Raw genomic sequence first — 26031 nt, forward strand, 5'->3', positions numbered from 1 at the left:
TAAACGTAGCTAAGTACCTATCCGAAAACTAATTTGAAGTCAGTGAGACGAAATACAGATGAAAAAATTATAATTAAATATTGTTCAAATTCTAGTCATTTTATCTTGTGTCGCTGGCTTTTTATGTGCAACTGCTTTTTTTGGTAGGATATGTCATTCCATTGGCACAGTGGATTTGAAAAACTAATAACTAAGTAGATATGTTCGTGTTGCGGAGGTGACTGAGTCCTGCAATTAATTTGGCGCACACGTCGAGCAGTTTTATTTACGCATAGTTCCTAAGCGTAGGTACCTAATCCCTCATTATTCTGTTATGACTTTCAGGCATTGGCATTTTCTAGGCAAGCGAGCTCCATCTCAGGCAGCATCAAGAGCAGGTATTAATGCACCCAAGTAGGTATCTAGGTCACTATAAAAGACCCTGACTGTCTGGCAGCCTGCCGAAATGAGAAAATATTCTTAGATCATACTAGAGGTGTACTAACTTAAAAGGGTTTCATTAGATTAAAATATAATGGAACTATAAATATTATGGTAAAGTTTTTCCTTCCGTTATATTATCTTTTTCATTCTTGATTCCTAAATAACCCAATATTTTCCTAAACTGAATACGTCAAAAAGAGTTGTACACACTACACACTATACCACTTTCCGATTGCATTGGCTAAAACGACATAAAGATAGAAAACTTGTCTATCTTTGCCCAATGTAACAATGGAACTCTAAAAAAAATACATGAATAATGTAACACGTAACCGTACAAGGTTGAAGTTACGTGCCCGTTTTCCGAACAACCACCAAGGTAATAATTATTTACGTTTTCGATTCATTTCAACGTTTCGTAAAGCGCAATGTAGACTGAGTAGACTGAGTGAAGTTGAGAAAGATGGTTTCAACGCGTCAACTGCGCACGCGCCTGTTTCATTAAGTACATTTTCCTGCTGTGGAAAACTGTATTAAGTATTTGACCTGACTCATTTGTTGCCATTTTGTTTTTCATAAGTTCGATATCGTCACACGTATCGCTCGTCGCCTCGTTGTCTCCTACCTATATGTAAGTGGCATTTTTTTATTCGCCTTTGTGCAGTGCTTAGTGGATTTCAGGTTTGTAGATTTATTAGCGCTTACATCATGCATTTTTAGATAATATTCATCAGTATTGGGTTATCAGTGTCACTTATCATATCACTGTTGTTTTTATCGGATTCTTAATACTTCGTACTACAGTATTTATGATGGTAAATAGGTACTAGATCTCACGTATTCTGTTAAAAAAATTAGGTTTTTATAGTACCTAGTATTCATTGTTATTTTTAATGTGACACATCCAAAGCGCCCAGGATTAAACGGCTGTTGGCCTGGCATGTAACATGTTGTCATAGAAGTGGCTGGTTGAAATATTTGAGTCGTCTTAATAATGAAGATTATATAATATATATTTTTTAAATTGTCATTGGTGTATATATATTTTTTATAATAATTTTATATAAGTTAACAAAAAATTGAAACTAGTAATTCTGTAGTAAAGTCTTCTCGTAAGGAAAAAAGGGGACCAAAATTGTTTCTATTTATCTTTACTATGTAATAAGAAAATATGTACTGGTTTGAAGAAAATATATTATAGACCTTATGTTTAAAGGCTACTAATTACCACTTAAAAGAAGTATTATTATGACTAGGAACCTAAAAGTCTAATAAACGTTGAAGTTGAATGGAATGAATCAGTTACAGTCAATCAGTCGAGTTAAAGCAAATCATTTTCTGTTTTATTTTATAGTTAAAAGAACAAAATCAGCCATGAGTCAGATATATTACCTAGTAGGTATCTATTATCAGTAGATAACCGCGACAAACTAAGTAATAAAGAGATAAATAATCATTAAGTCAATAAATACATGTAACAGATTCTATTGTAAAACCAATAAGGTCTATTTTCGCTTAGATCCGAAGTTCCATCCAAATAAGTATATCACTTAGGTGATAAGGTGATATACCGAGGAAAACTAGTCATTCGTGCATGTTCGTTTTAGTTAAAGGAGGAACCTAGCAAGAAATGGGGCTGTGCTTATCATTTGACTGCGGGGATTGTGATTTTTGCTGCAACCCTTGCTGTCTGGCCCTGAGCGCCTGCTGTCTGATACCCTGTCTCTGCCCGAACGCTTGTGGCCAGCAAAACACTCAACACCCTCCGACTGTGATAGTTCAACAGCCACCCGTGGTAGACCAGCCCCCGCCGCCGCCAGGCTATCCGTATCCTCCACAAGGCGGATATCCCGGATACCCTCCGCAAGGATACCCTCCACAAGGATACCCTCCACAGGGAGGCTACCCCCCGCACGGAGGTTACCCTCCACAAGGAGGATACCCGTACCAAGATCAGATGACAAGATAACCGAACCCTAGAAATCTCAGTCTTAACAATTATAAGGTAAGATTCAAATATAATATGCCAGTTATATATGTATATATAGGGTTATGTCATATGTTTTACCCCGGAATCCGGATCTACACTCGGGGCGGAGACTTGTTTCATCTGCACGGCTAGTATGGGCAGGAGAGACAATTATCGCCAATTAAAGCTGTTGAGAGTTGTTAAGAAGTTGTTACAATGTATCTTCTTAACAACTCTCAACAGCTTTATCAACTCTCAGAGCATTAGCGCACAAGTGGAAATAATATCCAAATAATAAATGTGTAATAATAAACGGGGGTAAACTTCTCCTATTCCATGTTACCGTGCTTTAGCGGGTGGACACTTTAATTATATCCCCTGCCAGGATATCATTTTTGTCTTCACTCTCTGTGCTAGCCCTGCTGCTGCAGTCTTAAGAGAGTCTCGTAGAGGTCCCTTTACTTGGTGTCTGTTTTGAAAGAGTCAAAGAGGCGTGAACAACAAATGATGCTCGTGAGGCCTCCGTTTGCTGTCACGTCAAACGTAACATAACATAGCAAAAAAGGAATGTTACCGGCGCGCTTCCCAGTGTATACAAATTGGGCACTGACGATTTTGCACACTTGTAGTTTGGCCAATGCTTGCTTTTATGTTTATTCTAATTTGCATGTTGGATGATGTTGGTAAAGGTATAATTTTATTGTATTGTATGCTGTACACAATCGGCACAAAACCGTGGAATTTAGAACTCCCTTCAAAAGACCTATGTCCAGCATATCTATCGATTGATATGATGATGATGGTGTAAGTACTAACTAAGTATAAGTATCAAAAACGTACTTCTCTTTATAATTCGATATCTTTTTTTTATCGGTCCTACGAATATTACTACGAAAAATTCCTGTGAATGTGAAATGGTCACCAATGGCCATTTCACATTCACAGGGATTTTTCATGCTTATGCCATTGTATTACATAACAGGACAAAACTTTAAATTATATTATCTGAATCTGAGCACGCAGGTTTCAGATATTTAGGGATTTCTATACACCTTGAACTGTGACTTGATGTCGATTTTTACGTCTGCCCAGCTACCTACTTAGTGTAGGTTGTTTCAACGTCAAGGTTTTTAGGCGCGGAATCGCCATAACAGCAACTTGAACCCCAACGTATATTGGTACTCCGCTCACCGAGCGACAAGCTCAGCTCATTACCATTCTGTGAGCTGTGCCAGCTCCATGGTAGGTAGGTAGTCTACTCCTCATGGGTATAGTTCATATTTTATTCGTAACGAATTATTTCGTAAATAACAAAAGTCAAAGTCAAAGTCAAAAATATCTTTATTCAAGTAGGCCCATAGGTGGCACTTTTGATGCGTACATAAGAATTACACGGTAGTGAGATGATGGCGATAACCACATTCGTAAACTTAAAACATAAGCTACGAGGGTTCCAAACGCGTCCTGGTCTAAGAAGAAGCCCACAACAAACTTAGCCGGGTGTTTTTTTTTTTTGTTATCACCATCTCACAATGTCATTTTAAATTATTAGAAGAGCGACCTGGTTAGAGCAATAATTTACACCCAAGCTTTTTTATCGTTTACGTAGTCCTTTATACTATAATAAGACTTTTCTATAAGCTTACGTTTAATACAAACTTTGAACTTTTTAAGAGACATTTCCAAGATGTCAATCATCATCATCATCATCAAATACTTCATCATCATCATCAAATCAACCGACAGTCCACCGCTTGTCATAGGTCTTTTGTAGGGCGTTCCAAACTCCACGATTCTGGGCCGCTTGTATCCAGCGGCTCCCCGCGATTCGTTTGATGTCGTCTGTCCACCTGGTTGGGGCCTTGGGAGCGACCAACGCTGCGCTTACCGGTGCGGGGTTGCCACTCTAGCACCTTGGAACCCAAACGTCCATCGGTTCTCCGAACTGTGTGCCCCGCCCATTGCCACTTCAGCTTCGCGACTCGTTAAGCTATGTCGGTAACTTTAGTTCTTCTACGGTTCTCCTCATTTCTGATTAGATCACGAAGAGTTACTCCTAACATGACTCTTTCCAACGCCCGCTGAGTGACTCTGAGCCTTCTTATAAGGCCTATAACTTAATATATTATATTTATATACAACTAAATCACAACAAAAATAAGAATAATAATAACATTTTAATAAGTACGTGTAGGTATATTTAAGGTGTTTTAGGTGTTGTCCTTATAATGATGATAAATCGATAAACAGTTATTTTATTGGCTGACATCATTTGGGGCTTATCTATTCATTGTTCAAACGACTACTTGAAAAGCGTTTTAAAACTACTTAGGCACAATGTAGAATTTTGGTATTTAATGACTTCGCTTAGACGAGAATTCAATAGAATTTACTCATTCTCAGCCTATTCATTTATTTATTGATTTATTTAAACAACTGTATTGCATAAAAACGGATAAAAAGTACACAAAATAAACACAAATTTTAAAGGAAAAAGCGAACTTATCTATATCTATCACTACCTTTGCGAACGGAGCCAGTAAGACGCTTAAGGGGCGGGAGATAGCCATGTAACAAATATATACATACTACTAAATAAGTACATGCTATATGCTAGATAATGTATAACATAATAAATATAAACATAACACTTATCTCAAAATAAAAAATAAATAAAAACAAGTAACAGCAAGAAATATGTTTAAAATTGATATCCCAATTATGGGCATAATTTGGGCTCTCTAATAGAACCTTCGTATATAGAATTTAGCTTAGCCCCTCTACGCTATTCCAATAAAGATTTCCTGCCAGAAACTCCAACTCTGCCTTCGTTGAACCGGAACTTGAGATCAGTAAGCAGATCAGTTGCACAGCACTAAACCGACGTGTATCGTGTCTATTACATGAAAGAGAAAATATTTGAAATGAAAGTCGATCGCACTAAAAATTGAAAATTTAACATAATGCGTATACTTTAAGACAGAGTAGCGGGGAGCGCTGTCGTTTTAAGTGTTAGTTCCCGGTTTCGATCCCCGGCAGCGTCATTGAGAATGATAATTTCTGAATTTTCTCTGGTCTGGTGGCTTTGGGCGTGGCTAGTTACTGACAAAGACGGCCGAGTGGCGCAGTGGGCAGCAACCCTGCTTTCTGAGTCCAAGGTCGTGGGTTCGATTCCCACAAGTGGAACATGTTTGTGTTATGAACATGAATGTTTTTCAGTGTGTGGGTGTTTATCTGTATATTATAAGTATTTATGTGTATTATATTCATAAAAAAATATTCATCAGCTATCTCTGGGGTTTGGGGCTAGATGGCGATGTGTATATTGTCGTAATATGTTAAAAAGAAAGCCGTCCCGCTAAGCGATTTAGAGTTCTGGTAGCTAAGATTACGCGTAGAAACCTATTCGAGGTATGGGTTTAAAATAACTGCTATACTCCTAAAAATTAACATTAGTTATAAGGTTATCCCTTTGCCATCTTAGACTGCATCACATGCTGCTGAGATTGCAGTCAAGGGCTAACTTGTAGTGGAATTTATAAAAAAGATACCTCTTAGCCAAAGTAAGGTAAAATTCAATTTTACAACACGTAAGTACGATTATCTTCCTACGTATAATTTAAGTACCTAGTTAGGTATTCGTGTAGGTCAACTAAGTTCTCTTTTGATATCATCTTATATTAATTACGTTTACCTTGACCAAATACCGCAAAGTGTAAAAAAGTTTTCACGCTATAATAAAAGAACTACCTATTGTCCCCGAAGTTACGTAATAGCTTCCGTGATTCCGGGTAGGCAGATCTAGAAAACAGTTGTATCGGTGAAGGATCTTGGAATATTTTACAAGACGATGGATTAAAGAAGTCTCTTTTCGTGTTTTCCCGCGTATGTATGGACGGATAAATGAAAATAATGCTACCTATATATATGTAGTTTGATACAAATAGGGCCTTACAAATAAATGTGGCATAGCGTCGCAACAATGATGCAGTATTTTGTCGTGTTCTGACATTGAAAGTTTTTTTTTGTTACTTCAAGTTAGCCCTTGACTGCAATCTCAACTGGTGGTAAGTGATGATGCAGTCTAAGATGGTAGCGGGCTAACCTGTTAAGGAGTTTTGTGAACTATTACGACATGCTTAATTTATGGGGATCACAATGGGTGGGTGGGATCATTTTCGTTTAACTACGTCTAATTAACCTAAATATCAGCTCGTTGTTTTCCCGGCCTCTAGCCTATTTTCGCTGGCGTCATAATAGGGTGGGTGGCAACTGGCAAGATTTGCGAATTGTCAGAGATCTGTGACAAAATTTTGAATGTAGCTCATTAGGTTTGCATTAATTTGTTTAAACTACCTAGGTAAGTACCTATATACACCAATTAAACAAAAAAAAAAAACGATTAAAAGAACAACGACCATTACGGACAAGGCAAAAAATATATTGTTATGAAGAAGAGATTTTCATTTGTAACTAAAATATAAAAATTAGCACAGAAAATACTAGGCTGTTAATGAAAAATGCACACACTTTGGTGTAGAGATTTTGACTTTGTTACTGAGCCTTGTTGGAGGGACTAATGGGATGAATATTCTACGGCGTCCTAACGGATATGGCCATTGCCATCGTCAGTTTACGAATTCTATCTGACTTATATTTTCTGATATTTTATATCCAAACAAAATATGACTAACTATCATATATAGCGTATGAAATCGACCGTTAAAAAAAACGGGCAGTTGGTCTTTGGCACCGAAATTTAGTTGACGTAACTTACTTGAATAAACGGGGAATATAAAGTTTGGAGAACTGATGGACTTTGGAGTCACAAGTTACTGGAATGTCGAACCGGAAAACGATGTGATGGTAGTTACTATAAGCGAGTCACAGGGGGCCGCGGATCTAAACAAGATTACTGCCAATGGATGGACAGTAATGGATTTCAATTGGATGAGAAGACAACCACCTACTCTCATTTCGGTTCGAGGATCGATCAAAGTTAACTTACCAACAGTAAACAAAAAAACCTTATTTAATAGCAATATATTCTGCTAACTTTGCTTGGGATGTACCTACGTATTATGTTTTACACGCGCAAGCAAGTCACATGTTCTAACTACATTCACACTTCCATATTCTATGCAAGCGCAACTAATTCTTGCCTCGCTTTGTCACCTCAATGTGTAACTTGTTTAAAATACGTAGGTAGAAACTGTTTTTGAATAAGCCTCGTGAAATAAAAGTAACATTTCCTTTGAATAGTGATCGCGCATCGATTCTATTGTGTTATAACTACTTAGTATTGAAGTATGTAATTCTTTCATAGTTTTTTTATCCATCTACCGCCCACTTAGCAATTCCATACCTCCATTTTCATTCGGTTCTTATAAATTACGCTGGACTATTATTATTCACCCAGAGATCAAAATCAAATAACGAAGATATGTTTTTGCAGGTGACATCGTCCGTGTTAGCTTCGGGTTTTTTTTAAATAACGTGGTAACTTTTTTTTTTTAATGATCATTCACGGACTATGGTTAGCCGAAAACCATCGCCTATAAACAGACCAGCACTGCGCACGTCATGAAATGAACACGTCATGCAACGTGCCACTCTGTGTCAATAAACCTGAGGCTAGTGGCCTGCATAGAGGGTATGCACAGGGTATGCAGATGATATAAAATGAAGAAAATCTCCAGTACGATTTATAAGTACTAAAGGGTAGACTTTTTATAACTCTTACAAAGCCTATCTCTAAGTTTTTTATAACTCGTACTGGAGTTTTTCTTCATTTTGTATCATCTGCATATCCTGCGCATACCCTCTATGCACGCCACTGGCCTCACATTACATTTCAATCAACAGGACAGCGTGCCATGGAATCCAGATTTTCAATTCAAAATAGTTTTAATAAAGATGCAATAGGTATAATTAAGTACCAGTTCCAAGTTGTGGAAACTTCATTGATTTATGTGATACAAAAATACGGCAATACTGATTGTTTCCCTTGAAAAGCTAATAAATAAAAAAAAAGGTTATATACGAGTAGGCATATTAACTGAACATAAGACACAAACAAAAAAAAACTTTCAATTTCATAGTACGAATATAAATAACCTATGTTTTTTTGACGTTCCAGAATGGGTTGTAATATATCGTGCCGTCCGTGCTGTTGCTGCTGCATACCGTGCTTGTGCTGTGACTGCTGCGGCGACCCCCCGCGCCCTGCTGTACACCAGCACCACCACGTCAACGTCATTCAAGTACCGCCGGCAAGGAATGGGAGTTTCGAACCTCCACCACCGTATAGATAGCGATTGGTTGAATTTCAATTTATCACTTTAAAAAAACCTTCACCTGCAGGTATAATACCAATAAATAATACATCTTAGTTGCTACTAGATATTTATATCTTTTCATGAAAATATTATAACCTTATATACATATTAAAACCTTCTACAAATATTAAGTATAATAATGTTGTGTTCTTCTTCTAATGTCACTATATGAGGTGCGCATAACATTCCTTATTAGAACTGGACGGACTTGTTGCTTTGGATTTGGCATATTTATCACAAAGTCAGTGTATCTGGCACGATATGATTATTATTTATAGATCCTTTTATTGTAACTGGTAGTGGTAGAATCGTGGAGGTAGGTACTCCAAGATTCTCCGCCTTATTACTTATTTGTAAAAAAATATTATCATTTTCATTTGTTGAAGTTGTTGTGTTTCCACTCTAACCATTATTAACTCAATATTGTATAAAACATATTTCTAGAGATGAAATGATTATTCTGTCTGGTATCATGCCGGCCGGTATCCCCCGATCATCAACGTTCGGCACTATACAATGTATAATAATCACTTGGATATAGACTTTAATTCTAGTTAAAAAGTCATGAAATTAATTATTGTTACAAATTGATTTATTATACTAGTGCGATTAAAGTAAATGTGAAATTCAAAAAACCCCCTGTTAGCATGCAAGCCCAGCATGCTGACCACGAGAAAATTATGCCTACCCATTTTCTCGTCTATCTTTATAGAAGAAACACCAGTAACGGGTAGAGATAATTATTTCGTGCAACGCATGTTAGCCCTATTGGTTATTCATTATGGCAAAATAAACGTAAATTTTGCAATCACTGCTGTCAAACGTCACTTTTCCATACAATAAATGAACAAAAGGGACGTTTGACAGCACTGATTGCAAGTTTTACGCCTGTCGCTAGCCTGTCGCGAGATACGTAATCACCCTACGGGACCTACTACTGATTGTGGTCGATGTAACAATCCGATAGCACTAGAAGTATAAAAATTAAGAAATTATTAGGTATTCATAGTCAATGTTGCTAATTGGGCTGTGTACAAAACTGTGGTTAACTAAACGCAACGGAACGCTACAGAATTCTATGAAAACACAACCACTTCATCTCTGGATAATATAAAAGTTTCTGGAAAATGCTATAAAATCCATGTAAACACTGTAAAAGTTAGAACATTACACATAGAAGTTAATAATTTTTTTTTCGTTGTTAAAGTTTAAGTTTACATTTGTAAGATAATTATGTTTATTTAATTTATCAATTAAATAATTTAAAATATGTTAAATAAAATAAAAAAAACAATAGTTTAACGACGTTTGTAATACTTAGTAATACCTAGATAGATTTAAAATTATTTTAATGGACATTAGTGGTCTATATCAGGGTTCAATGTGTAAAGGTGTATTCGAACGAACAGTCCATGAGCCGCACATTGCAGTTGATTAACGGCATTGAAACTGCCGGGTCCGTGTACCTACTGCCCGTAGTAACGTTTTCGTCTGCCAAGGCACTGTAATGACAAAGTAATAGCCAAATTACCGATTACTTTAAAGGTCTCACTAGTCCACATTTTTTCACGAAGCTCTTGGTAGAGCTGGCAGGGCTAATCTAAAACGTACACTCGTTTTAGGTCCACTTTTCTTTAATTTCATAGAATTTTGATGCTCCATGATTGCCAAAGTGCGAAATATATACCTACTATGGATATTTTATTATTATGTCGGGAAATGATGAAAATAGGGATTTATGGCTTAATTAGCGATTAATGAATTATAAATTGCTGAATGAGGCTTATCCTGGTTTCGATAACCTACCTCTACTTACTGAATAAATTTGGGTATACGCTCGACCGTAACAATAGGAAGATCTTCCTCCGAGGTCCGAACATTCATATTTGGAAGTTGTATAAATAGGAATTCTTTCTGAACACTTCGCTAGCGCGACGCAGGATTTTTGTGGCGCCATCTAGTTCTGTAATGTTGAGACCGCTACATATATTTAGACGTTGAAAAATTCACTGTACTCGGTTTTAAAATAGTAAAACAATTTGAAAATTATTGTCAAAAAAATAACCGAAGCTTCCACATATAGTTATTAAATTTTTTCGGGTATAAACAATATTAGTTGACATTCAAAGAACAAATTATATACGAAATTTATAGTAACTTAGTCATAGCACTAGATTTGAGATATTCCTTGGGATTTGACAAACTACATACCGACTGCGAAACGAACTGCATTCAAACTGCAATTTTACTTGCGGAATAATTCAGTGTGTAAATATGTTTAAACATGAAAATATGGTATGAAATAATATTATTATATTTGTACCGTATCATATTACGATATAATGTATTGCGCTCGTTAATTTAGTTTTAAGATTATTTTTTGTCAGCGATATACAGGTATTGAAAGTCTCACTGCAGATAATACGAATACGGCCTAGGCCTATATTTATTCGTTATTAAATATTTACTTAACTACTGCAACCACTGCACTGCACAGAATTCGTCTTCCGGTTTCCAGCGATTGAGACAACTTGAGATGATTTTTTCTTAATTAATATTCGAATGCATATAAAAATATTCGAAACTCACAGACAGACTTTTCTTGATTAACTAAGAACGTTTCTTGGAAATCGGTCCACGTGATACAGTCATAAAAAGTATTTAGTAAATAGTATGTACCCTGTTTAGGTGGGTAAATAACATTTTGAAACAGGGTAAATTGTAGTAAACACAGGACTTTAAATAATTTAATGTAAAATAATTATTATAAGGCGGGTCTCAATTAATAGCTCTTCAACAACAAGTACTTAAATATTTTTTTATTGATGTTTTAAACTCATAGAACTTTCTGTACGTTGGTTCCGTACTATTCCGTTATTTATTCTTATCTCTCTGGAGTCTAAACCCATTTCTGAAGTGGCCGTAGACGCGGTAGTTGGTGGTTTTTTTTCAGCAACTCTCGCATAATGCTAACATTTTTAGGGAAGTAGGGATACAGTACCTACTCACGGGCGAACCGGAAGGCAGATTGAATTAATCCTAATCATTATTATTTTTAATACGCTCCGTATAGTATTTATAGAAATACATTACTTCCGTCAAAAATGTTTCGTTTTTTATTACCTAAATTCCCAATTAAGCACAGAATTAAGAACATACCGAACCCTCATTCAACCATTATTGCATTGTGTCCCAAAACAGTGACAATGCCCCGGGCACGTCTCACTTTACACCTGCGGAATGTTGCTAGGTCACAAACTTTTTCTATTTCTCCCATTTTAACGTAAATGTTTAGAGGTAAAATAATTACTATCAACTGCTAAATGGAATGAAGTGACTATCCGCCTGTTCGAAAAACACTACTAAAGTGGAGTGGTTTTTGATGCTTCAATGTTAGTCGTGTACACGGTTTCCATATGTTCTTATTCTGTGGAATTAAGTACCTTTTTATATCAAGAATTTTAAAGTAAGTACCTAAGCTAACTTAAGAAGAATAATCACTAACAGGTCGTACATTTTAAGAAAATGCTAATTTCTAAGTATTTTTTATCTGCCTTTGATAAACCATTGAATTATTTGTAAATGTTACAAGAAAATATTTTATTATCAGTCTAACAATAAAGTTTTTCAAACAAATATAAATAAGTTTAAGGGTTTTTTATTTAATAATCTTTTTACGTATAGGTCGTATAATTTATATCAAACTAAAGAAATTGTTCAAAAACCATTATGTTAATTTAATAATTGCAAAGAACTATGATGATTTTAATAAATATATGAATATTTATTAATTTATTAAAATCACCATAGTTCCTTTTGATATTACCGATTTGAAAAATTTGAGTAGACTTCTGTTTAGTAATTCTATTGCCAATACATAGATATACCATTAAACAACAAATAATAAAACAGATTATAATAACATAGTTTTATTTACTAACAACTACAATAAATTAATGAACGGAGAAAGATAAAAAAAATAATAATTAAAGAGCGGAAAAACTTGCCTGCCTAATAACTAAGTCTGGTTCTTGGCCAAAATTGCCGGAAAAAAAATAGTTACTCGATTAGTAACTATAAATAAATCATTAATTAATTTTTTTTTGTGCCCCACAAATGTAACACTCAACATTAAATTGAGCTGTAGATTTGTTTATTTTTTCACATGATGTCTTTATTTTAAAGGCACCAATCAGTAAATGAGTAGGATACTTAGAAATTATCATTAAAATTAAATTCACTTAATTCTTAATGAAACTTTTAGTCCAGTTTAAGTACAAGAACCAACACTAACATCGTCTTTTTCGTATTATATTTCCTTTTACAGTTAGTTATTATGCAACATGAATCCTTTTCACAATAACATCAAAATATAAATTTCTCTTACATAAACAGAGTCAGTGAAAGAGCCCAGCTTTTCAACAATATAAAGCAAGGCGTCGAGGTATGCAGTCTCTTAAAATTTTTTAATAAATACTTATTTTATAAAAATAAGTATTTATTAAAAAATTTACTTTAATATACTTGCATTAAAATTAAAAACATATTATATATGCAAACATGAATCTGAGGCAAGCACTTTTGAAAAATCTACTTAAATGAATCGGTACTTAAAACATGATCTAATGTAGAATAAAATAATTTTGAAGACACAAACGTGATACAATACAGACGGTAGAGTAAAAATTAGTTACATTTTAAATATGGTTTCTATAATACTGTAATTTTCTGGTCCGGGTAATGTGTGTAGATGTTAAGGGAGCGCCGTTATCTGGATGAGTCCCACCCAGGCTGGTCGACAACGTTTACATCTGGGGGATGATCCACTACGTTCACGCCACCCCCGCCAACGTCATTGTCGTTGTCACAACAACAGCAGCAGCACGGAAAACAACAACTAGTATTGGCACCCATTTCTCCTTTTCTATGAATAAATAAATGAAGTATAGTAATTCTTAGTGCAATTTTTTCACTGGCAGTCTACTATCTAATGTGTGGCTGTGTATGTGTGTGTGACCGCTAGAACTTTTTGCCGTGCATCGATGACCCTCGTAGTCTATTATTGAATGATGATGAGCATGAGCATGTTAGGATACATTAAAAAACTACATTCAATTAATGTTCATATTTCATTGGCCTAGTGGGCAGTGCTTTCTGAGTCCAAAGGAATCCAACTCACAGGGTTCGATTATCACAACTGGAACATGTTGTTGTATGAACATGAATGTTTTTCAGTACCTGGGTGTTTGCTGTATATTATAAGTATATTATCCAGAAACGTTTATCAGTTTTTTCCTAGTGCCCATAATACATGTTAAACTTACTTTGGGGTTAGATGACGGTGTGTGTCCTGTCGTAATATTTTTATTTATTTATCTATTTAATTTTCCTTCACTAGCTCTACAGCAAGATGATGAACGATGTTAAGGGCTTTCTAGCAGTGAAATAATAAAAAAATATAAGCTGGTGACAACTTTAATAAAACCCTATCAGCAGTCTGCTCTTTTTTTTTCTATTATGGTTTTAAACAGGTTACTTAGCTTTATAATGATGATATTTTAAAAGATTTTTAAATTAGTGAAGTTTAATGAGATTTTTCATTATGATAAATGGTTCCATGGGGCCAACGCCCCATACGCATTTTTATAATTTTTATGTCAATTAGTATGTAAAATTAATAGTTTTATTGAAACTGTACAAAAAAGAGGTATATTAAATTATATTTTATTGAGTTTTTGAAATAAGATATAATATGCCAATAAACATTTTGAATATATTCTTTTAATCTTTATGAACCGTTATTTTGAAGTCCGGCGGAGATGCTTACCTTACTTCTAAATATGTATATCTAAATACTAAGAGCAGGTTCAGATACATATCTCTGCTATGAAATATGAACTTGTTGAAAATGTTCTTTATCTATGAAAATAATGAAATATAGTGGAACATTGATGGACACTAAGCACATAATTAAGCTGAAACTGTTTCGAGTGCATCTCATGAGATAACGTCTCGCAAGCAAATACTGTCTTCATGCTGATACACCCAACAACCAAGATAATTGAGGAACTTTTAGATATGCAACCAATGACTAAAACTAATATGAGTAACACTTGATAAATTTGAAGTGTAAGACTTTTTAATTGGCATGTTTAAATTAATTTAATTACAAAGTGTAACGAAAAGCTATGTCACTATGTAGTTTATGTTTTACAAATACCTACTAATTAACTTTCAAAAATAAAAAATTACATAAACTTACCTATCGTCTGTTCCAAAATTCCTCTAGGTATTACTAACAATTTCGACTACCAATGAATACTAATTCTACTTATACCTTATGACTATCCTCAATATGAGAGATAAGATAAATTGACCAAACGTTCCATAACACATATCGATACTCCTAATCTGTAAATTATTATCTATTTATATAGAAATAAGTATGAGCTATTTCCAAAATTATATAGGCGTTTGCGTTAATTGCTTTGGCAATTTGTTTTATTGTATCTGCAGTAAGATTTCAAAAATTCAGGCTAAGGTTACTTTCACGTCAATAACGAATTAAGTAACCGTCAAGAAATCGAAGGGAAAGAAAAACAAAATGTTCGTTTGCGATGATGGAATGCAGTCCAAAACATTAACGTACAAAGCTTGAGGAAAGTTACATTTATAGGGTTTTAAAGGATTTAGCTGTCAATCTAATACTTAGTTAAATTATTAGGAAAAATTTTCATTAATAAATAAGTAATTTTGGGCACAGTGTTGGACATTCATACTGTTTGTCTAATTTCTTGTGATCACTGCCAGTATTGAAATCTTTACCTAAATAGATTAAATCTAGGTAGATATGACTGATTTTATCTTTTCTTTAAGTACCTATATCACAGTGTTACCTAATGTATTAGCATCAAGACGTTTTATAAAACAAAAACTATTCGACATGATTTAAATTATAAATAAATAAGGGTTATTTAAAAGCAGAAGGAAAATTCCATATGCTTCAACAATTTTATTAAGTTACTAATGTCCTAAGCTATACCAACTTTATCGATGGTGTTAATGAATATTGCCGAGGAAAATATTGATTGACAGTTACTCGCAAGTCCCATACTATTATTATGAATTCCAAACTAAATTCTTGAAAAACAAATGACTAACATGCATTGTGATAATTCATCGATATCATACGCTAAAAAATAGGTATGATTGGTTTATCGAATAAAGTCTTTAATCTTATCTAAGTAAACCTGGAACTCAAAAGTTATGGCCAAATTGTAAATGGATTTATTGGCAGCAAACAGTTAATAACTGGTAGACAAAATAAGACAATAAAGGACCAGATTTGTTATTGTAAGTACTTTTTAGTATACCTATTTCTGCTTTTTATGGTCATCTACCTACTGTGTTCTTACTGTACACGAAGTGTTATCAACTCTTACTAAACTAACAGGGTTAGTTTTTTAACGGAATTGCTCATAGAAATACTTGAAGGCAAAGCAAAGATATATATAAAAAATTAAAAAGGAATAACAACTTTCTTATAGTATACTTACTTGCCTATATCTTCCCTTAACATTACTAATACTGGCCTTACTAGAACTAAGTATACAATTTTTTAGTCTCTAAATAAAAATATAAAGGATCTTCATCAGCAGCCTATAACAGCTCACTGCTGGCTTCTCCCTACAAGCGGGTTTGCCCATAACCACGAGGCTGGGCAGACGAGTTGTGGCTCGCAGTCATCTACTGCGAGCAACAGTAGTAGTAGCATAGAGCATTTTAAATTATATCACTCTCATATTGTTTACATAATTTGGGTAAGTTGGTGGAGAAAACATGATCAGATCAATATTAGTAGTATTAGTAGTAGTAAAGATTTTATTAGAGATAAGTATATATTTTTGGGAAAATTTATTTTATCCTAACCTAACATTATTATAACATAACCTAATTAATCAAAAATTAAAACCGTCTATTTGTAATGACTCTACCACCGCGCACCGTTTCAAAAGGCTGATTCTATCAAGCAAATCAAGAAACTCTTTTCCACCATCAGCTTTATGTTTTTTTTTTTTTTTTTTACAATTCAGTATTTTGTGGGAAATTAAGGCTGAACCAACTGTTCCCAAGAAACCTTGTAAGGGTTAGAAAAGATGTTCATCAATTGACTAAACAAATAATTAGTAGATTAGAGATTAAACCCTGTTCTTTTTACAGGTAGGTAGCAAAATGGGTGCCTCCTGTAGCTGCGATTGTAACCCATGTCCTTGCTGTGATTGCAATTCGTGCTGCAACTCGTGCTCGTGCTGGGCAGAATGCTGCCCTTGCTGCCAGTGCTGCTGTGACAACCAATACGGCGTGAACGTTGTCGACCACCCAGGTGTGATCGTCGTCGACCAGCCAACGCTCAGATGATTGTGATTATCAAACTGTTTCTTAAGTAGTTATCAAGTTTTAGTTTATTAATCGTGCTGTAAATTAATGTGTAGTTTTACAATAAAACCTCAATGTATCCCAACGTTATTCTACAGCTCTTCATTCTTAATACATTATTAGATTGAGTGAAACGCCTGTTAGCCCACATTATGGCATAACCGTGTCAGGGTCAAAATCTGCAACTTTGCCAGAATTTTAGCATTAAATCTGTAGGATTTTATTGTCTTAAGGAAATGTGAAATTTAGTCCTTAGCCTAACTCTTTCTTAGACTACCTTTGTTACAATGTCTGCCTAAGCAACAGTTAATCATAGCTTAGACAGCCTTAATCTGTCGTAAGACAGGTGACTCCAGAAATCGTGGATCTCGGAATCAACTTCTAGACACTGTTTATACCTAAAGCAATCGAAGAAATTGACTTTGAATTCCTTGGTATTTTGGCTTGTATGAGAGTTTCTGTTCCCGAAATCTACGATAAGTTTTTTTAGCTTGGTGGCCGATTTTCATGACCATCGCTGAATACGTACTAACGTGTATTTCAGTATAGTATAGTAATGATAAAATACCGAGACCAATCAATTGAGCTAATTAATTTAGGCTTCTTCTTGAACTTTCGAAACAACATATGTAGGGGGCGTTTTAAAATAATTTAATCATGTAATTTAACAAGCTGTTAGCAAATTTGATGTTTTTGTCTCTTAGATGGATTTCCTAAGAAGACTTTGTAAGAGCCAAAATTAATAAAATCAATCTATGTAAAATAATGTATAAAAATTCAATTGTGAAGATTTTTTATCACGAAATACGTATCTCCTTCATCATAATCATTATACAAACCGATGGATGTTGACTGTATTGTAAAGAATTTCAGCTTTCACCATAGGTACTGAGTAAAATATTTATAAAACCGGGCATCTCTTTTGAGTATTGTATGTATTAATAACAAATTATTAAATGAGACAAGCGTGGTGGACTACGGCCTTAACCCCTTCTTATGTGGGAGGAGACCCGTGCCCTTTAGTGGGCCGGTAATGGGTTGATATGATGATGATTATGATGAATAAAGGGAAAATCACAAAATTGGACATTAAGACAACCGGAAATATCGCGCTAAATAGTTCCTCGTTTGTCTAAACAGTCATCGAGCTAGAAACAGGCTGAGGAGTTCGATTTAACTTAACATTAAACATTATTTGGGAACCTGTTATTAGCTCGAAGTTGATCTATTGATACAGGCTTATAGTAGGAGAGACTAATAAGTTAAACCATATAATTTTAGGGGAAATATAAAAATTCAATAAAACCATTGATCACTTTATATAAATTGATTTAAATAAAAAAAACATTAAATTTTATAATTTACCTATTATATACTGTTTTACAATGTAGTTGTTTCATTTATGTTCATTCATTTATTTTTATATGTTGCATTTATACTTCAGTTACCTTACGAATATATCATTCTGGTCGATGCGTATTGAAGTTATTCCTTAGAAAAATAAACCCATCTTATAATTATTTCTTCCATAAAATATTATGAAATTTGAGAAACCTAGCTACTCTGTTCTACCTTATTTTATTTATTGATTTATAACGTTCATTGTTTCCCTAAACTTTATGTCACCAGTTGATGAAGGTTGAAATTTTTGAAATGTAAGTAGAAAAAAATTTTCGAATGTCTTGTTTTGTGCCCCGTTTTTAAAAATTCGATGTTCGGCAAAGAACCTCGTATTGCCTGTACGGAACTTCAGATCCGCCGAAAGAAATGTAGCAAGCTTCGTGGCTAGGTTGAACCTGAAATTAAATCAAAAACTAGGCATAAAATATTAAGGTACCAAATATACTAGGCTTTAAACATACTGTCACGAAAAAACCGCACGATGGAAAAAAAACTGAGGTAACCTTTAACCGATAGAGAATGGCTTTATGTCACCCATGCATTTATATATAGGTAATTGTTGTCTCGATTAAACTAAACACTATTATGTAGTACTACTTAACTGTATTGCATTATCTATAGAAAATAATTTCCAATTTGTTGTGTGATGTAACACAATATTTAAAAAGATAAATACCTAAGTGATTACCTAATATTTTTTATCGTTATAATCAGAAGTAATGATATTTTTTTGACTTTATAAATATCTATGCAAGCAGCAATGTTTAAGTGCATTAGTTAGTTCACCACCATCTTTTATTTGATTTCTATCGGTTTTTACTAATGTTGGTATGGTTCGTTCACAAACAAAACTTCGTACGAAGTACATAATATACTAGAGATGATCAATTTACCACGATGTCTGAATAATACAAATATTTCTTGTGTTTTTTGTGCTCAACAAACAATTTGTATGAAAAGTTTAAGAGGCCGTAGAGTCAATACGCAGCCATATGTCGAAGTGAAATGTAGAAGTGGTATTCTTTTTCATCATATATCGGAATCGGCATCGCTTGCTTGAAATTCGATCAAAGTGGAATCTACCAAATTGTGATATTTTCTATGTGTATATGTCTATGTTATGTCTTTCAAACTGCGTCAATCAGTCAGTTGGATGTGTTACTGAACTAACAGTTAGCGTTATAATTATTAAATATCCTCAAGCACATATCTACACTTTCATAGATGAAACGGATTAAGGTTTTATAATAGTAGAGATTACCTTGCCAGGAGATAAAGAGCCTCTGTGACGGGCTCGACCGACATACAGCGGCTCAGCAGTATTTGTGTTGCCTCCAATGATGGCTCCAGGAGGAACCTGCCCGTTACTTGCAGGCACCCACTGGACGGCGTGGGGAGGGGCACATAGCACCTGAAAAGTGTATTTCATAGGCTTTTCTTAGAAAATATGTAAATGTGTGTTCGAAGACTGACTATGCTTTTCACGAAGAACACTATGATGTAGCCTTTTTACCGCAATAGCACTTCGTCGGCAAAGACGAAGGTCCCCGAATTCTAAGGTCGTCTCATCTTCTCTTACAATATTGTGTGGACTTAACAACTATTCTAAAAGCTCGCACTGTACATTCCTCACCCTAAGCCGAGGTCCGAGCCTCACAGTAAGCACTCTTACTTGACTTCGCCCTCTTCACCCCCCAAGGTCATCGAGCCCTGGAAACGTCTGGAAATTTTCCGCTTATTGTGTTTATGAGCCGCAGTCCATCAGAAAAGAAATATGTAATGTATGTAACTAGATCTTGGATGCAATCGTCTTAGACTAAGCTCTTACGTATTTAGAAGTCTGGCAGTTGTTATTTCAGTTGCTTGATATACCGGATGGACTTAAATATACTTGAACAACAAAATCAGTCTTGCTACTGGGCAGTGGCTTTTGGAGATAATTTTATAACATACATTTTATGCATGAATTTTTTAATCCGGCTGATTGACCATCCTCTACAGACCGACCAAACGGCACATGACTGACTGAGATTTGTGTCCAGAAATGGACTTCTAGCGGCTGAGACGAAAAAGGCTGTAAAATTTGGTAATGGAGCAGGTACATAAAGTAAATCGCGTAGAAATAGACAAAAGAAATTGCCTACCTCAAAGTTATGAACCGGTATTTCTCTGCCAGCAAATGGTATGTACGCTGCACGGTGCTTGATAGCAAGTTTCCCGAGAATCAAACCGCCGTTGTGATGAGCTCGGATAGACCACAGGGGGCTTCCATCCCAACCTTCTCTACCTGCCGTATATGCTCTGCCATACAGCGTATGGGCTTCGCCAGGCGTGGTTGGTACCCAGTCAAGAAGCTCCGGAGGATATTCAGGCTCTGAAATGTTATATTATGGCTAAATGCAGATTAATATATATATATAGCTGGATACAGGTATTTTGTTAGATGTTCTAAATTTTACGGCTTTGTATCAGTTGGGTCCAGCAGCATTGTGGGACCGCATTGTTTCTTGGTTTTCTGAGTTATGTGAGCTGCCCATTGCCACTTAAGACTCGTTGAGCTATATCGGTAACTAGTTGGTTCTTCTTGGGCCTCTTTAATTCGAATTTCGAATTTACTTACGTGCTCGGAATATAGCTCTCTCCATCACTCGATGGTTTCTTATCTCTTAGCCCCAACAAGATGGACAGAGGATATAAAGCGAATCAAAAGTAGCTGGATACAAGCAGCACAAAACCTTAGCGTGTGGAAATCCCTACAAAAGACCCAAATGTCCAGCAGGTCGGATAAACGAATCCCGTGGAGCAACTGCAAGACTTGTCTACAATACAGATCTATTCTAGTAGTACTCACGTTCTACAATGTTAATCGGGTCAGGTATAGGTTGAGGTGGGTATATATAATTCGTCACGAAGGTTGGTTGCGATGGATGACTTTCTGGTGGTGGGAACACCGGCATCATTACTGGTGTCGGAACATAGGCGAACGCCCCTGGTGCTTGACTGGGGGGTGGAGGGTAGCCAAAATAAGGGGGTGGTCCACTTGGGGGAGGATCTGAAAACATATGAACTAACAGTTAGTAAAAATGGTCTTAAAAAGAAATAGTTGTTGAATTAGGTAAATTATTTAGATATTAAATTAAAATGAGCTTTACCAAAGATCTAAATATGATTTCCTGATGTTGACATTGTTTAGTTTAGAAAAAAAATAGTATATTATCATTTATGTGAAACTTTGGCCGAGAATATCATGGATCGATAATAATATCTAACTATCTGTTGCCATCAGTAGATAAGGAAAAACTCGTATATGCGGCAATAAAAAATAAAGTATACTCACTGTATGCCATTTTCGAAAATCCCTTTAAAAATTACACCAGAACTAACTGAAAATAAACGTTTATCTCAAAAACACTGTATATTACGACTTTAAGGGACACTGACAAATGTTTATCGCTTCGTTCTTTTGTCCTAATCACGTTTCATATCTTTGTAATTTTCAGTGTATTGATTAGATAATACATTTTCATATCGAAAGTGATGTGGTAATTCTTTAAAGTATATATGAGTCATTTCAGATGAACATTGGCCATAAACATTTACTTAATACAATTTTTGTTACAGGCTTTAATCGTTATGCAAATTTTCAAATGTAATACCTGACTGAATTTTTTTGTTACAAACAAAGTTAGTTTTTGACTGCAAATTAACCTAATCGGTTTTCACGCAGCATCGTACCAGAACGCTAAAATTACGTGGTGGCACGCCTAACAACCATGAACGCAGTGTTCATGGTTGTTAGGCGTGCCTGCAAAAGCATGAAAATAACTGACATTTTATATAACCAAATTGCTCTTTTTAGGATCGAGCCCGGCCAAAGCGCGAGGTCATTGAGTCGAGGAGGTCGGCTAAAATCCTTCCCGTACCTATGTACCTATATACCGACCTTATAAAATAAATACCATTAGGTAATTGCAAAAAGAAAATTATGTTTTTTACTTTATAGCAATATGCTATATATTTAAAAACGTTGTCAAGTTATTGAATAACTCGTAATTATTTTATAAGCTAGATCTGTGATTAAACGCTAATGATGGATTAATAACTGTGTAATTATACTTAAATCAAACGTATAATAAGTAGTTTTAGTACCAGAACCAATAAATTAAATTATCTTTGATTTAATAAAACGTGAAAATGGAAACAAAAAGAATAATGTTGATCATTTTCCCCATTTTAACAGACGTCTAAAATGTTGTACTATAACTTACGTTTTTTCAATTGGATAAGTACTATTTTTGGATTGAGAAAACCTTTCAATTTGTCAAGTAATCAAAAAATATGCACATCCAAAATATTTTGCAATAAGATTTGGCCTGTTTGTATTGTTTTATGTATTATTGTAACTCATCTGTTATTCATATACCTTGCTCTACAAATTGATATAAAAAACAATTTCGTAGAAATATCAAATATTAACAATGTTTTAATCAACGCGATTATTATAGTAATACATGTGACAAATGGCGATAATTTGTATGTTAAAATATATAAAACAATTAACAGAATGCTTTTGGAATTGAAAGTAAGCAACCGGAGCATAAAGATAATGTCTCTGAAGATATATATATGGTTTTTAATACAGACGCAGGTTTTCCTAATCACTATTATTTTGGAGTTTCTCTATAGTGATCCACCTTATGTTATGATAATAAGAATACCTTTGTATATTTCAATGCATCATTTGCTAATACATTTGTGCTTAATCGCATCTATACTAAAAATTATAAATTCTGAACTGATTGAAATACTTAACGCGAAAAATTCAGCAGCGTGCAAAGTATTCATTTTAAAACCTAAACAAACTGAATTGAATTTCTTTTACATTATGGATAATAATGTTTATTTAATTTATACTAAGCCAAGAGAGACATTACTGGATTTAAAATTTTTGTGTAAGATATATGATGATCTCTGCACTTGCATTTATCTGTTACAAAAATGTCATGGACTCGAGGTTAGTTGTATTCATAATTAATTTATAACGTAGGTTATAATTTACACCTACGTTGTCTATGTATTTTGACAAAGTCCCTGGCGCAGTGGTGGACGCTGAGATTATATAAGTGGGAGGACCTTGGTTCGATCCACAGAAATTTATATTTTCTGAATTTTCTCTCGTCTAGTCTTATAGAAGCGCCAAGTAATTTAGCTTTCAAGAACGATGCTTTGTGTGTGTGTGTGTGTACAAGTTAGCCCGCGACCCTTTTTAAAATTGACTCTTTGACTTTCGTTATGCATAACTAAGATAGAAGTTTATTAAATTAATTTTCAGATGTTATTAACACTTTGGTTGATGTTTACCAGCGCGGTTACAAGTATTACCTTGATATTTAAAGTGCAGGTAAGAATTTCATTTTATAAAACTAAACCGAATGGGCAAGTAGTTTGATTATCACTAATATGGATTACTACCTACTGCCGAATTTAGACTTCTGAATGCCACTATACGCCCCCGAATTAAATAGTAATCCAGTAATACAATGTGTAAATGACAACCGAAATATTACTTCACAGCTTTAGCTACATTATTTACTGTCTCTGCGACTTATCTGTGAAACCGAAACTCTGTATTTTTGAGTAAACCACTGCCATAGTTTTAACTGAAAGAAATCTAAGGAGATAATATGTACATGTTGGTCTTTTAAAAGTTAGGGTTGTCATAACTAAACACTTAGAATGTTTTGAATCATTATCTATGGAAAAATAAATATGCTTCTTTTGATTTAATATTTTTACGGGTTTGATTTAATATTTTTGGATTCCTTATGAAATATATTATACTTATGCACCCTTCAACAGTATTATCAATATCAATTCTTTTATCTAAAGAAGCGTGATTCGCAAAATATATATGCATATTGTCAAGTTGAACGCCCTAAAGACGCAGTTACGACGCGACAATTTTGGCGTAAACTTCTTTAATATTATAATATTTTCGTGTTTGTAGACTCAGTATCCCTGGTTAGAAGTCATAAAAGGAATTCAAGTGTACGTTTGGTTCACCATCAATTGTCATGTTAACGACCAAATAAGGCAAGAAGTTGAAAAGACGGATTTGCTAATAATAAAACACATAATCGACTTTCGATGCGGTAAGCTGATGAATATTATTTACTGCTAAAAAATAACTAAGTAAGAAGTGATGCCATTTAAGCCACAAAATAGAACGTCGCTTTTTTATCAAATTATTAAACCCAAAAATTTCACGCATGGTTTAATCTCAATGTTGTTCCATCACCGTTAATGCAATTTGTGCAAATAACTTCTAAAAGTTAGATAAAATTCACGTTACCGAATTCACGTTACAAGTAAAAATCATTGTGAAAACTTAATAATGAGAAATTGGATCTGGTGGAAACAACAATCTTTCTAGCACCGACGTAAGATGCTTAACTTCAATGGGACCCACGTATAAAAAAAATGCGGTTAAAAAGATACGTTATATAGAAACTTCTAGGCTTGTGTATTTTAACTACTTTAACAGCATTGTGCCCTACAGCATAATATTATCTAATGCTGATATTGATTCAGAAATGTTGAATATTGTTTTATAACGAATAACTGGTAGAAATCTTACGAGTTGTCTCATGAAGTATAAAAAAGCTCCGGTATGAATTGGTAAGAAAGAAATAGTTCAAATATTACCTACTAGCTGTAACCCGCGACTTCGTCTTCGTTTGATTTTGTTTTTTGATGTGGCATTAAATTTAGTTGTAGATCTAAAAAAAATTAAAGTATGTTGTATCGCTAAGCCTCAAATGAGGGGTTTGCTGCTGTCCACTGAGGAGTTCTGTCCTCTATCTCCAACCACAGTTTGCACAAAGTTAAACACATATTATAACTTCTATAGTACAAAAATAATTATTTAAACACCATAACTCCGACAAATTATAACCGATAATGGAGTTATGGTGTAAAATCGTCAAACACTGCTCCCCTCTCCGGAACCGAGATTAATGTCGGGATAAAAAGTATCCTATATTACTTCTAACACTTCCAAGAATATGTCTACAAAGTTTCATGAGGATCGGTTAAGAAGTTTTTGCGTGAAAGCGTAACAAACAAACCTACATTGACATTTATATTAGTAGGGGTAGGGATAGGGATAACCTTCCTTATGTGTTAAATAATGCTTACATTACATAAATCTTTCACTTTTAGATCCTGTCCGAAAGGATGTACTGCAACTATTCAAGCAAGTAGTTAGTTCAAACCGTTTACAGTTTACTGCTTGCAATCTCTACAAGCTGAGTTACGCGACGCTGTTCGGGACCATTATAAGCGTTATAACTTATGGTATTATATCTATTCAACTATTCTAAGTTTAAATTATATTCATATCCGAGTGATAATCAGAAGCACTTCAAATAACTTAATTGCACTATTAATAACTAAAACAATTCC

The 26031-nt window shown here is 34.5% G+C and overlaps 2 protein-coding genes across 2 annotated transcripts; one reads left to right on the forward strand and one right to left on the reverse strand.

Annotated features, from left to right (window-relative positions):
* Positions 1-910: 910 nt before the first annotated feature.
* LOC120626784 (proline-rich protein 2-like) lies at positions 911-11835 on the forward strand. The gene is made up of 3 exons (XM_039894527.1): positions 911-1054; positions 2031-2318; positions 8528-11835. Exons 2-3 carry the CDS (start codon positions 2054-2056, stop codon positions 8704-8706), a joined length of 444 nt encoding a protein of 147 aa, XP_039750461.1. The 5' UTR covers positions 911-1054; positions 2031-2053; the 3' UTR covers positions 8707-11835.
* A 6705-nt stretch (positions 11836-18540) lies between these two features.
* Positions 18541-22030, reverse strand: LOC120626860 (histone-lysine N-methyltransferase SETD1B-like). Its single transcript, XM_039894637.1, has 5 exons — positions 21905-22030; positions 21419-21619; positions 20712-20941; positions 19829-19978; positions 18541-18962 (listed from the first exon to the last, which is right to left on the reverse strand). The coding sequence occupies exons 1-5, from the start codon at positions 21912-21914 to the stop codon at positions 18867-18869; spliced, it is 687 nt and encodes a 228-aa protein (XP_039750571.1). The 5' UTR covers positions 21915-22030; the 3' UTR covers positions 18541-18866.
* Between the last annotated feature and the right edge of the window lie 4001 nt (positions 22031-26031).

This window comes from Pararge aegeria, chromosome 10 (assembly GCF_905163445.1).
Source record: "Pararge aegeria chromosome 10, ilParAegt1.1, whole genome shotgun sequence".
In the NCBI taxonomy this organism is placed as follows: Eukaryota; Metazoa; Arthropoda; class Insecta; order Lepidoptera; family Nymphalidae; genus Pararge; species Pararge aegeria.